This window comes from Podarcis erhardii, assembly GCF_964252035.2.
Source record: "Podarcis erhardii genome assembly, chromosome: W".
Classification (NCBI taxonomy): domain Eukaryota; kingdom Metazoa; phylum Chordata; class Lepidosauria; order Squamata; family Lacertidae; genus Podarcis; species Podarcis erhardii.
Genome location: NC_138506.1, coordinates 11,923,529 through 11,936,467, shown reverse-complemented (window position 1 = coordinate 11,936,467; position 12,939 = coordinate 11,923,529). Strand labels below are relative to the sequence as shown.

General features: G+C 45.3%; 1 protein-coding gene across 1 annotated transcript in view; it reads right to left on the bottom strand.

Annotated features, from left to right (window-relative positions):
- LOC309333203 (cullin-4B-like) overlaps positions 1-12,939 on the bottom strand; it is a 230,131-nt gene that overhangs the window by 176,179 nt on the left and 41,013 nt on the right. The window contains exon 12 of the mRNA XM_081846606.1: positions 12,235-12,433. Coding sequence (XP_081702732.1) covers positions 12,235-12,433 — 199 coding nt within the window. The remainder of the gene's footprint in view (positions 1-12,234; positions 12,434-12,939) is intronic.

The following is a 12,939-nucleotide window of genomic DNA, read 5'->3' as shown; positions in this document are numbered from 1 at the left end:
ATTTGCAAATATATTAGCAAACAGGTTGAAAAAAGTTTTGAAGGAGTTATTACATAAAGACCAGGCCGGTTTTCTTCCAGGCAGACAAATGAAAGATAATATCAGGAATGTAATTAATGTTATGGAATACTTGACTGCCAGGAATGATAAACAAGCTATGTTAATATTTGTGGATGCAGAGAAGGCCTTTGATAATATTTCTTGGGATTTTATGTTAAAAAACTTTGAAATGATGGAGATGGGACAAATGTTTTTAAATGGTATTAAGGCAATATATATGGATCAAAAAGCTAAATTAATAGTTAATAATGTGTTGACAGAAAACATAAAAATAACTAAGGGTACAAGACAAGGTTGTCCTCTATCACCACTGTTATTTATCGCGGTCCTGGAAGTCTTTTTAAGGGCAATTAGAAGTAATGATCAAATAAAAGGGGTAACGGTGGGTCGAAAAGAATATAAGGTTAAAGCTTTTGCAGATGATTTAGTATTAACTCTGGAAGACCCCATGACTACGGTAACAGAAGTGTTGAAAGAAATTGATCAGTTTGGTCAGCTGGCAGGATTTATTTTGAACAAGAAAAAAACTAAAGCAATCATTAAAAACATAGATCAAGAGGCAATTAATAGACTACAGCAACAAACAGAGATAGAAGTGGTCAAGAAAGTTAAATATTTAGGAGTATGGTTAACCCCCAGGAGTATTGATTTGTTTCAGAATAATTATGTTCCAACTTGGAATAAGATTAAGAGGGACCTAGAGGTGTGGGGAAGAATGAAATTGTCATTTTGGGGAAGGATTGCAACAATTAAAATGAATGTGCTACCGAAGATGTTATTCTTATTTCAAACGATTCCAGTAATCAAAGGGGCAGCAATTTTTCAAAATTGGCAAAGAGAAATTTCAAGGTATATCTGGCAGGGTAAGAAGCCGAGGATAAAATTTAAGATATTGACAGATGCGAAAGCAAGAGGAGGCTTCGGCCTGCCAGACTTGAAACTGTACTATGAAGCATCCTGCCTCTGTTGGTTGAAGGACTGACTGGATGAAATTAGAAGATACTGATTTGTTAGATCTGGAAGGTTTTGATAATAGATTTGGGTGGCATGCGTATTTGTGGTATGACAAGAAACGTGTACATAAAGGATTTGAAAACCACATCATAAGAAGGTCTCTGATTGAAGTGTGGGAAAGATATAAAAACTTGTTGGAACAAAAAACTCCATATTGGTTATCGCCGTTGGAGGCGATGTGTGTGAAGAAAGTCAATATGACTGGGGGATGGGTGACATATGAGAAGCTAATAAGTAAAAGAGAAGGTAAATGGAAAATGAGACCATTTGAAGAAGTTAAGGAATATGTTAATGATTGGTTGCATTTTTTTCAGATCAATGAAATGTTTAAAAAAGATTTGAACCAAAGGGGTTTTGCAGACAAAGAATCAAAATTTCAAACAGAAATATTGAATAATGATTTTAAAATTCTAGCAAAAATGTATAAGATATTATTAGAATGGTGTATAAAGGATGAAGAGGTAAAATCAGTTATGATTGATTGGGCCAAAGACTTAGGACACAATATACAAATGGAAGATTGGGAAAAATTATGGAAAGAAGGTTTAAGATTCACTGCATGTACAACTATAAAAGAAAATGTGATGAAAATGATGTATCGATGGTATGTAACTCCGGTAAAATTAGCAAAAATGTATAAGACAAGTAACAAATGTTGGAAATGTAAAGAAAAAGAAGGTACTTTCTATCATATGTGGTGGGAATGTAAGAAAGTAAAAAGCTTTTGGGAAATGATTTATAATGAATTGAAGAAAATGTTGAAATATACATTTGTTAAGAAACCAGAAGCATTTTTATTAGGCATTATAGGTAATGAGATAAATAAGAAAGAAAAGAAGTTATTTTTATATGCAGTGACAGCAGCAAGAATATTGATGGCCCAGAAATGGAAACAAGAGGAGCTACCTACGTTAGAAGAATGGAGGACAAAAATGATAGACTACACAGAATTGGACAGAATGACAGGAAGGATCCGAAACCGACAAGATCAAAAATTCACAGAAGATTGGGAAAAATTTATTGAATATTTGCAAAAATTAAGTGATAATCAGATTACGTTTGTAAGTTTTAATGAAGCATTGTGATGGGAAATAAGCATTAAAAGGGGATGAAGTTTTACTGTAATAATATAAACAATAAAATAGAAATGTGTTTAAAGTTAAAATATGAAGGATTTGCAGACAAGTTGAGGGAAGCCGAAAAAAGAGAAATAAGATGTAACTAAGATGTATGGAGTGTATAATTTTGTTTTGTATTTGAAAATTAATAAATATATATATATAAAAGAATTGACCTGCACCTCCATGGACAGCTGTGAGTCCAAAATGACTCCCAGGCTGCACACCTGGTCCTTCAGGGGCACAGTTACCCCATTCAGGACCAGGGAGTCCTCCACACCAGCCCGCCCCCTGTCCCCCAAAAACAGTACTTCTGTCTTGTCAGGATTCAACCTCAATCCATTAGCCGCGATCCATCCTCCAACCGCCTCCAGGCACTCACACAGGATCTTCACTGCCACCACCACTTTCTGAACACGGCTCAGGAGGAAGGAGCGAAACCACTGTATAACAGTGCCTGCAGCTCCCAGCCCCCCTAGACGGTCCAGAAGGATGTTATGGTCGCTGGTTGAAAGACTGGCTGCTTCTTGAGAACACAGACATTTTGGATTTAGAAGATTTCAATAATGCTTTTGGGTGGCATGCATATTTGTGGTACGACAAGGTTAAAGTTCATAAAGCATTTTAAAACCATATTGTCAGGAAAGCATTGTTTAATGTCTGGATAAGATATAAAGACTTATTGGAAAATAAAACCCCAAGGTGGTTGTCACCAATGGAAGCAAAAGCTCTTAAAAGACTCAATATGGAGGCCAAATGGCCGAAGTATTGGGAAATATTGGAACAAGAAGGAGACAAATTGAAACTGCAGAGTTTTGAGAAATTAAAAGATAAAGTGCGAGATTGGCTTCATTATTTTCAAATAAGAGAGGCATATAATTCGGACAAAAAAATTGGCTTCCAGGTGGAAAAATCAAAATTGGAAACAGAACTACTAGAACCCAAAACTAAGATATTATCAAGAATGTATAACTTGCTGTTAAAATGGAATACACAGGATGAAGCGGTTAAATCAGCTATGATTAAATGGGCACAAGATATGGGTCATAATATTATGTTTGTTGACTGGGAACAGTTGTGGACCACCGGTATGAAATTTACGGCATGTAATGCCCTAAGAGAGAATATTATGAAAATGATGTATAGGTGGTACATGACCCCAGTCAAGCTTGCAAAAATCTATCATTTGCCCGATAACAAATGTTGGAAATGTAAAGAGACTGAAGGTACATTCTTTCACCTTTGGTGGACGTGCCCAAAGATTAAGGCTTTCTGGGAAATGATCTATAATGAAATGAAAAAGGTGTTTAAGTACACCTTTCTGAAGAAACCAGAGGCCTTTCTCCTGGGCATGGTCGGCCAATTGGTGCCAAAGAAGGACAGAACTTTTTTTATGTATGCAACAACAGCAGCAAGAATACTTATCGCAAAGTATTGGAAGACACAAGATCTACCCACCCTGGAAGAGTGGCAGATGAAGGTGATGGACTATATGGAATTAGCGGAAATGACTGGCAGAATCCGAGATCTGGGAGAAGAGTTGGTGGAAGAAGACTGGAAGAAATTTAAAGAATATCTGCAGAAACATAAAATGAATGAATGTTAAAATGATGTTGGATTGGAAATAAGTGGTATTAGCAACAAAGTTAAAAAGAGTATGCAATAAGTGAATTGATAATGGGTGAAAACACAGAGTTGTAACATGTTAAGATATAGAGTTAAGATAAATAGAGTTAAGGTAAATAGAGTTAAGATATAGAGTTAAGATAGATAAAAGAGGGTAAGGATTTGCTGATCTGATTATGTAAATGGGAATACAAAAAGGGAAGGTGTGAGGAGGTCAGGAAAATAAGGATATGAGCTTTGAAGTTAGCAAAAGAATAATGGATTTTTTCTTTTTTCTTTTTATCTTTATCTATTTTTTGTGTTTTTTGTATTTTTCTGTTTTGTGTTTTTTCTTCTATGTTGTATCTTGCTAAAAACTTTAATAAATATCTATTTAAAAAACAACAACAGAAGGATGTTATGGTCGATGGTATCAAAGGCCGCTGAGACATCCAGCAGAACTAGGAAACAACTCTCACCTTTGTCCCTAGCTCGCCGGAGATCATCAACCAGCACGACCAAGGCAGTTTTAGTCCCATGATGAGGCCTGAATCCCGACTGGAAGGGATCCAAATGGTCTGCATCCTCCAGGCGTGCCTGGAGTTGTTCAGCAACCACTCGCTCAATCACCTTGCCCAAGAATGGAAGATTTGATATGCACTTCTTAACTCTCAGCTCATTTGTAAGCTCCTTATGCAGTCACACCAGTTTCCTTAGATGCCTCCCACTTCTTTCTTGTTGGTATTGTCTCCATTTGTGCCTTCAATATTTCTCCTTTTAGAAACTCACATCCTTCTTGGACTCCCTTCTCTTTGAGTATTTCTGACCATGGGATCACACCCAGTAGCTCCTTAAGCTTTTTGAAAGTGGACTTCTTAAAGTCCAGAGTGCGTGTCCAACTACGCTGCGTTTCCGAGTACTTCCAACTTTGTCAGTCAGTTCCTCCCTGTTGGTGAATACCAGGTCCAAGATAGATGATCCCCTTGTTGGTTCTTCCACCTTCTGGGATATGAAATTATCAGCGAGGCAATGGAGAAATTTGTCAGACCTTACATTCTTGGCAGAGTTTGAGTTCCAACAGATATTGGGAAAGTTGAAGTCTCTGATGACTACTGTATCTCTCCCCTATGGTCTGCGCGGAACTGGCAGAAAAAATTGTTGGTGCTCAGCCCCTTCAAACCCGGCACCTATCCTTAAGGAAGCAGCGACCATGATCCAAGGAGCCAAATCCTTCCTGATGACACCACTGATGCAGCCAGTGGCTTACTTCAAGTATTTTCCTCTCTCTTCCTGGGAAGGAGTGATGAAATGACTACCTGTGCCCCAAGTCTCTTCAGCTTCCTGCCAGGGTCTCAGCCCCTTGCTATACGTTGAAGGCTGTGTGTGGCAGCATTATTAGTACCCACATGATTCAGAAGGAAGGGGTAGAGGTCAGTGAGCTTTAGAAGACTTGGCAACTTCTCTGCCACATTGTGAATCTTTGAATCTGGAAGACAGCACACCTCCCAGAACATCCTGTTTCCTCCACACACTACTGCCTTGGCCCCACCCCCCAGTAGGGAGTCACCTACCACCACCAAACATTTCTTCCTCCTCTGGGGAGTGGCAGGAATCTTTCTATATGCTGTTCCTTCTAAAGCCTCTTTGGAGAGTCCTAAAGTCTGCAACTGCTGTTCTTGAGTCTTCAGCTTTTGTGTATTGGAGCTTAGCTGGATACTGTTGGGATAGGTTACAAAACTTATGGCTCAAGTACTCCTTACTCCTTCTTCTCAGCTTGCCTTCTCCAGACTACAATTCCCTTTCTCTGATCCAGAATCGGTGTCTAAGGTGAGAGCATGGAAGCAATTTTGCAGCTCCAGTGACAATTCAGTGTTCAGATTGTTAACAGGACCCAAGTAGTCCAACCATATTGTATCATTTATGGCCTGGTTGCACTGGATACCAATATATTTTAAAGCCCAATTCAAAGTGTTGGTCTTCACCTATAAACCCTGTATAATCCCTTATACAACAACTGCAATATTAATAACTTCTATTTGTGTTGACACATTAAATGATTTATAAAACTACAAGAGAAGCACTCAAACTATATCCTTGTTCTTCCTGTGTGTGGCAATTATTCTGTCCATCGTGTTTCTTCCTGTCCTTGTAAAATGTAACCAGGACCGTGACAGTTTGCTGTGGCCAATCTATGTCCCAGCTGGGGTGCAAGTTGGACAGTGCCTGGTCTACAGATATCACCACGGTGCTGCAGAACCTTCACACGCAGGTAGCTATGCTCCAGGTGGAGGTTCAAGTGCTTCAAGCGGTCCTGGCTGCGGCTCCGGCCCGACATGACCCCGTCGTCCCATCGCCAGAAAGGTTCAGGGGGGAGCATGGGGCCCTTCGGGGTTTTGTGAGCCAGTGCCAGCTGATGTTTGCCACCTGCACAGCAGAACTTCCCACTCCACGGAGCCAGGTGTGCTTCTTGGTTAGCCTGCTCGCGGGCCCGGCACTTTCCTGGGTTACTCCGTATCTTGAGGCCGACGACCCCCTGCTGGGGAATATGGACGACTTTATCACCGCCCTGGAGGGCATGTTCAGGGAGCCGAACCATGCCCAGGCCGCTGAGATGGCCCTGCAGAACCTCCAGCAGGGCACTCATTCGGTTACTGAGTACGCCGCAGAGTTCCGTTGGTGGGCTGCGGACACCCTGTGGAATGAAGCTGCCCGTCGGTTCCACTTCCACCAGGGACTTCATCCATGCCTCAAGGACGAATTGGTGCGAGTGCCCCCCCCCAGCAGCCCTGACAGACTTTATCACGCTTTGTATTAACATTGATGCGCGCCTGTCCGAGAGAGCCCCCAGCGCCGAAGGCGGAGGTGGGGCTTGAGGAGCAGCCCATGTAAGTAGGTGCGGCCCCCCGCTCTCTCTCCAGCCAAGTGAAAAGCCAGAGGCGGGCCCTGGGCCTGTGCTTGTACTGCAGAGAGGGAGGCCATTTTGCGGCAGGGTGCCCAGCAAAGAGGTCCGTGCCGGGAAATGACAAGCCCCGGCTGTGCTAGGAGGGTCTCAGCCGGGGCCCAGTCACTGCACACCCCATTTCCTGCTCCCTATCCGCATTCTCCTTCCCCAGGGGGGCATGCTGCTCCTGGAGGCAATGATTGACTCCGGATCCTCTGGCATCTTCATGGACATCAGTTTCACCGAGAAGTACCAGGTACCATCTGTGGTAAAAGCAGCACCTGTTCCAGTGGTGGGCCTGGATGGGACCCCCCTCGCATCGGTACCCATTACCCATGAAACCTGCCCACTGGCCATGTTGGTGGCAACCCGGCACCAGGAACTATTAACACTTGAGCTGGTCCAGACCCCACATTTTTCGGTGGTCCTCAGGAGCATCTGGTTGGTCCAGCACGACCCCACCATTTCCTGGGCGCAACAGACATTGTGTTTCTCGTCATCATTCTGCCATGACGTCTGTGCCCAGCCCATGTTGCCTCCATCGCAGCTGGAACCCGCGTAGTCCCACCGACTGGCCCCCAGTTCTTCCACTTTGCATAGGACTGCCCCAGATGGGACAGGGCCACCGGACGCCAGCCTAATCCCCGAACACTAGCGGGAATTAACTAACGTATTTGAGAAGAAAGGGGCTGAGGTGTTGCCACCCCATCGGACTTACGATTGCCCTATTGACTTGCAACCGGGAGCATAGATTCCCTTCGGCCACATTTATGCCCTGTCGGCTCCTGAGCTAGGGGCCCTCCTGAGCCAGGGTTGTCTTCTTTGTTAAAAGGACGGCGGGCTACGTCCATGTACTGACTACCGAAAGCTGAACCAGGTTACCATCAAGAATCGCTACCCCTTGCCGTTAATTCCTGAATTGTTTGAGAGGTTGCAGGGTGCGAAGGTTTTTACGAAGTTGGATCTACATGGGGCATACAACCTGGTTCGGATCCGGGAGGGGGACGAATGGAAAACAATGTTCCGAACCCGGTACAACCATTTCGAGTACCGGGTCATGCCCTTTGGACTGTGCAATGCGCTGGCCACGTTCCAGCACTTCGTAAACGATGTTTTTCATGACTTACTGGACTTACTGGTTCGTGGTCGCATACTTGGATGACATATTGATATTTTCAGTGCCCCCAGAAGAGCATCACCAGCATGTCCATCTGGTCCTGCAGCGTCTTAGGCAGCACTGGCTGTATGCCAAGCTGGAAAAGTGTGCGTTCCACCAGGAGCGAATGGAGTTCCTGGGTTACATCATCTCCCCTGCAGGCCTCCAGATGGACCCCCGAAATGTGCAGGCGGTGCTGGACTGGAGGCCCACCCCCAAGGGATGTAAAGGGGGTGCAACGGTTCATTGGGTTTGCCAACTTCTACCGCTGCTTCATCCAGGGGTTTTTGCATGTGGTTGCCCCCATCTGACCCTGGTCCGGAAGGACACAGTGTTCCAAGTGGATGCCAGCAGCACAAGAAGCCTTCGCACTCCTGAAGGAGGCTTTTACCTCTGCCCCCATCCTGGCCCATCCAGACTCAACTCCCCTTTGTGCTCGAGGCGGACCCCTCAGACTGGGCGATAGGGGCCGGGCTGTCTCAAAGACAGGGGCCACAGCAGTTGCTTTCTTCTCCCAGCAGTTTACTTCTGCGGAGCGGAATTATGATATTTGGGACCGTGAACTCCTCACCATTAAAGTGGCGTTCGAGGAATGGCATCACTTGCTGGAAGGGGCCCAGCACCCAGTTCAGGTTCTCACGGATCATTTGAACCTCGAACATTTCCAATCCATGAAATGCCTCAAGCCACGCCAAGCACGCTGGGCCCTGTTCTTCACGCGCTTTAACTTCCAGGTCACCTATCATCCCAGTGCCCAGAACGGGAAGGCTGACACTCTCTCCCAGAGGGATTCGGGCTCAGACGATGACGGTTCAGAGCCAACGCCCATGTTGACCCCGACCAATTTCCTCCAAGGAACCTGGGAGCAGGACTTTCAGGTGCAGGTTCGCATAGCCATGCGCCAGGATCCGTTTGCCAAGAACTGGTTAGATACCATCCTAGTTAGACTGGTTAGATACCGTCCTGGTGCCTTCGGGACCAGGGGGGTGGGCTGCTTGATGTCCAGGATGGGTGTATGTACCATTGCGGCCGGCTCTCAATTCCGGAGGGGCCACTCCGAACCCAGGTCCTTGAGCAGTGCAACGACGCACAAACCGCCGGACATGGGGGGTACGTGAAAACACTGCAGCTACTGTCCCAGGCCTTCTGGTGGCCAGGGGTTTGGTCGGACATTAAAAAATACGTGTGGTCCTGTGGGATTTGCGCTCGGATGACAGAGACCCCTGGGACTCCTCCAGCCATTACCCACCCCCCAAAGGCCATGGTCAACACTTTCTATGGACTTCATCGTGGACCTGCCAAGGGATGGTGTCTGGTGGTGGTGGATTCACTCACCAAGATGGCACACTTTATCCCAGTCCGAAGCCTCCCCACAGCGCAACAGATGACCCGTCTGTTTCTTGAACACGTATTCTGGCTACATGGACTCCCAGACACGGTGATCTCAGACAGGGGGCCCCAGTTCGCGTCCCAGTTCTGGGCCGCCTTTCTCAAGGGACTGGGTATCGAAAGGCGACTCTCCTCTGCGTATCACCCACAGGCAGACGGCCAGACAGAGAGGGTTAATCAAGTTCTGGAACAATATCTCCGCTGCTTCCTGAGCTACCATCAGGACAACTGGTCGGATCTGCTGCCATTGGCTGAGTTTGCCTACAACGACGCCTGCCATGCCTCCATGGAACAGAGCCCTTTCTATGCCAACCTCGGGTACCACCTGCGCCACCACCCCTGCACAACGGAGGCGTCTCTCGTGCCTTCCGCCAGTGATCCGGTCTCCCACATTCAGGAGACACAAGCCAACCTGGTACGGCACCTAGAGAGAGCCAAGGCCGATTATAAGGCGCAAGCTGACCGACGGCATCAGCAGGGGCCCACGTTCCAGGTCAGGGACAAGGTCTGGCTGTCCTTGGAGCACCACCATACCAGACATCCCTCGGCTAAGCTGGACATTTCCTCATCCTGCAGCAGATCAATCCGGTCGCCTACAAGTTGGAACTTCCCCCCTCTCTGAAGATCGACCCAGCTCAAGCCCTGCCATGCAGACTATTTTCTGGGTTGCGTCGCCCTGCCACAGCCGCCGGTCCAGGTTGACGGCCATGAGGAGTTCCGGGTCACCCAGTTCCTGGACTCGAAACGGCTCCGTGGCAAACTCCACTAATTGACTGGGTGGGCTATGGGCCCGAGGAAAGATCATGGGATCTGCCCGACTTCGTGCACGCACCTGCCAAGGTTCGGGCCTTTCACCGGAGGTTCCCAGACAAACCAGGACCGGGGGGGGGGGGGGAGTACTGTCAGGAGTGGGTGCAGGAGCCAGGCCCTGTGACTGGTAGGGCCTCGCAGAACTGGGGCCTTCCTAAGTTTGGCCTGGAAGGGCAAGGCACGGCCGCACAGATGAGGCTTGACAGAAGTCTCGTAGCACCTGGTAGCAAGGGCCAGGAAGGGATATATAAGACCAGCATTTTCCTCTGGCTCTTTGCCACAACAACACGCTACCCACCTAGCTGTGCTTCGGCTTCCTGACTCCTGGTATCCTGACTCTTGGACCCTTGGCTTCCTGACCCCTGGACTGCTGACCCTGGACTGCTGATTCCTGCTTTCCAACCTCTACCCCAGTCCCGACATACCAAGCCGGGACTCCGACTGCCCGTAACACATCCTTCTGTCCAACTGAAGATAAATGATGTTATACTGCTAAGAAAATTAAATTCCAAGTCCTTTTAGGGTTATTTAGTTCACTCCGTAAATAATAAAAGTTGGGGAAGAGTCAGCTGTAAGTTTCCATTGTAAACCCTTTGTAAAATAGAGCTTCCCTCCCTTTTCCCATTTTTTTATACACACAGTTCCGTTTAATGTTATACTCCATATCTATAATCCAATTTCATCCCTCTGCACTTGTACATATATAATTTGAACTAACATATGTAGAGGAAAAAACTTTATATAAAGAAACCGTAGGCACCGCCCCACCGTCTTTTGCATCAAATGAAGTCTTCTCTCAAGTTCAAACCTTAATGACCTTGCAGCTGGTTCAGTTCCACAGTTTATGATCTCATCTCTTCTAGCATGTGCCTGTATTTTAGTCCAAATTAAGCTCTAATTAACATGAGAACCTCTGCTTCTTAATGGTGGTGTAGGAGGGTTTTCGGTAGGTGAAGTGCTTTTGCACTCAGTGCCTCCCTGCCACCCCCATTCCATGCCGGAACGAGAGCCAGGTACCGAGACGAACTGCAAGTGAACCCCATTCCCCTGCCCCCCATCCCTGGGAGAAACTTGCAAGGACAATTACCCTAAATCATCCTGGTTTTTCCTTCGTCAACAATCTCCCGCTGTCGTGGGAGCTGCCTCCATTAAGGCAGACTGGACCCAGAAGCCCTGTATTTTATGCTTTAGAAACATATGAAAAGCCTGCGGGATAAGGCCAATGGTCCATCTAGCCCAGCATCCTGTTTTCACAGTGGCCAACCTGATTGCCTACAGGAAGTCCACAAGCAGGACCTGAGTAAAACTCTACGCATTTGTGATTCCCAGTAATTGGTATTTAGAGGCATACTGCGCCTCTGACAGTGGAGGGTTGCCATATGTCCTCTTTTTCTAGGACACATCCTCTTTTTCATGCATATGTAAAATGAGTCGTCATAGCGATCCATAGTTAAAAGTAGAAGTTAGCAAATGTGTCCCTTTTTTTGCTCTTCAGAATATGGCAACCCTTCTATGAATTTGTCTACTCCTCTTTTAAAGCCACCCAAGTTGGTGGCCATCACTGCCTCCTGTGGTAGCAAGTTCCATAGTTTAACTATATGCTGTATGAAGTACTTTTGTCTGTCCTGAATCTTCCAACGTTCAGCTTCATTGGATGTCCACGAGTTCTAGTGTTATGGGAGAGAGATAGAGAATGCAAACTTATCCCTATCCACTTTCTCCATGCCATGCGTAATTCTATACACTTCTGTTATGTTTCCCTCTTACTCGCCTTTTCTCTAAACTAAGAAGTCCCAAATGCTGCAACTTTTCTTTATAGGGAAGTCACTCCATCCCCTTAATCATTTTGGCTGGCCTTTTCTGAACTTTTTCCAGCTCCACAATAACCTCTTTGAGGTAAAGAGACCAGAACTGTATACAGTACAGTATTCCAAAAGCGGTTGCACCATAGATTTGTATAATGGCATTATGATACTGAAAGCTTTATTTTCAGTTCCTTTCCTAATGACCCCCAGCAAGGAACTCAATTGTTTTCACAGCTGCCACACACTGGGTCAACATTTTCATTGAGCTATCAATTACATCTTGAGACTATTATTAGAAGGAGTTTGACAAGTTGAAATAATAATAATAGTAAATACCTGTACCTATAAGTTCAGCAGGTTTATTTGGTCTTTTGTTGATGAATGTTTCAAAGGCTTCTTTCATGGCATTGACAAACTTCTCATTCTTCAAAAAGCAAATGTCAATTATATGATCAACTTTATCCTTAAAGTCCAGCAGTTCTTGGACCATGGTTTTGTCTTTTTCTGGATTTATTACTATGGTGCTTCCAAATATCTACAAAGAAAAAAAATGTTATTTAGAAACAATTCTGTTGATTGCCACACACAGCTCGTGTAAACAAGACCCAGTTTGTAAGCAAAAACACTGCATGTTTTAGACATAAGCAGTTAGCTCCAGCCAATCCAATGTCTGTTTCATTTATATCCTGCCCTTCATCCAAGGAGCTCAAGGCAATGTAAACTGTTTCCCCCAAGATTGTATTACTACCACAATTAAATTAGGCTGATACAAAGGCAGTCAGTGAGCTTCATTGCTGAGTGGAAATTTGAATTTAATATTTAATGTATGCATATACTGCCTTTCTGCCCAAATACCCAAGGTGGTTATTTTGCCACCCCACCCCCCCAAAAAAATGAGTTGTAGTTTTCTTTGTACTAAAGCTTTGTACCAGGACAAACATAACCACCAGTAATCTATAGTAAAGATTTGGGAACATTTTAAAATCAGATATAAAACCAACCTAGTACTATAAACATGGGGAACAGTATCATTTGGGGATA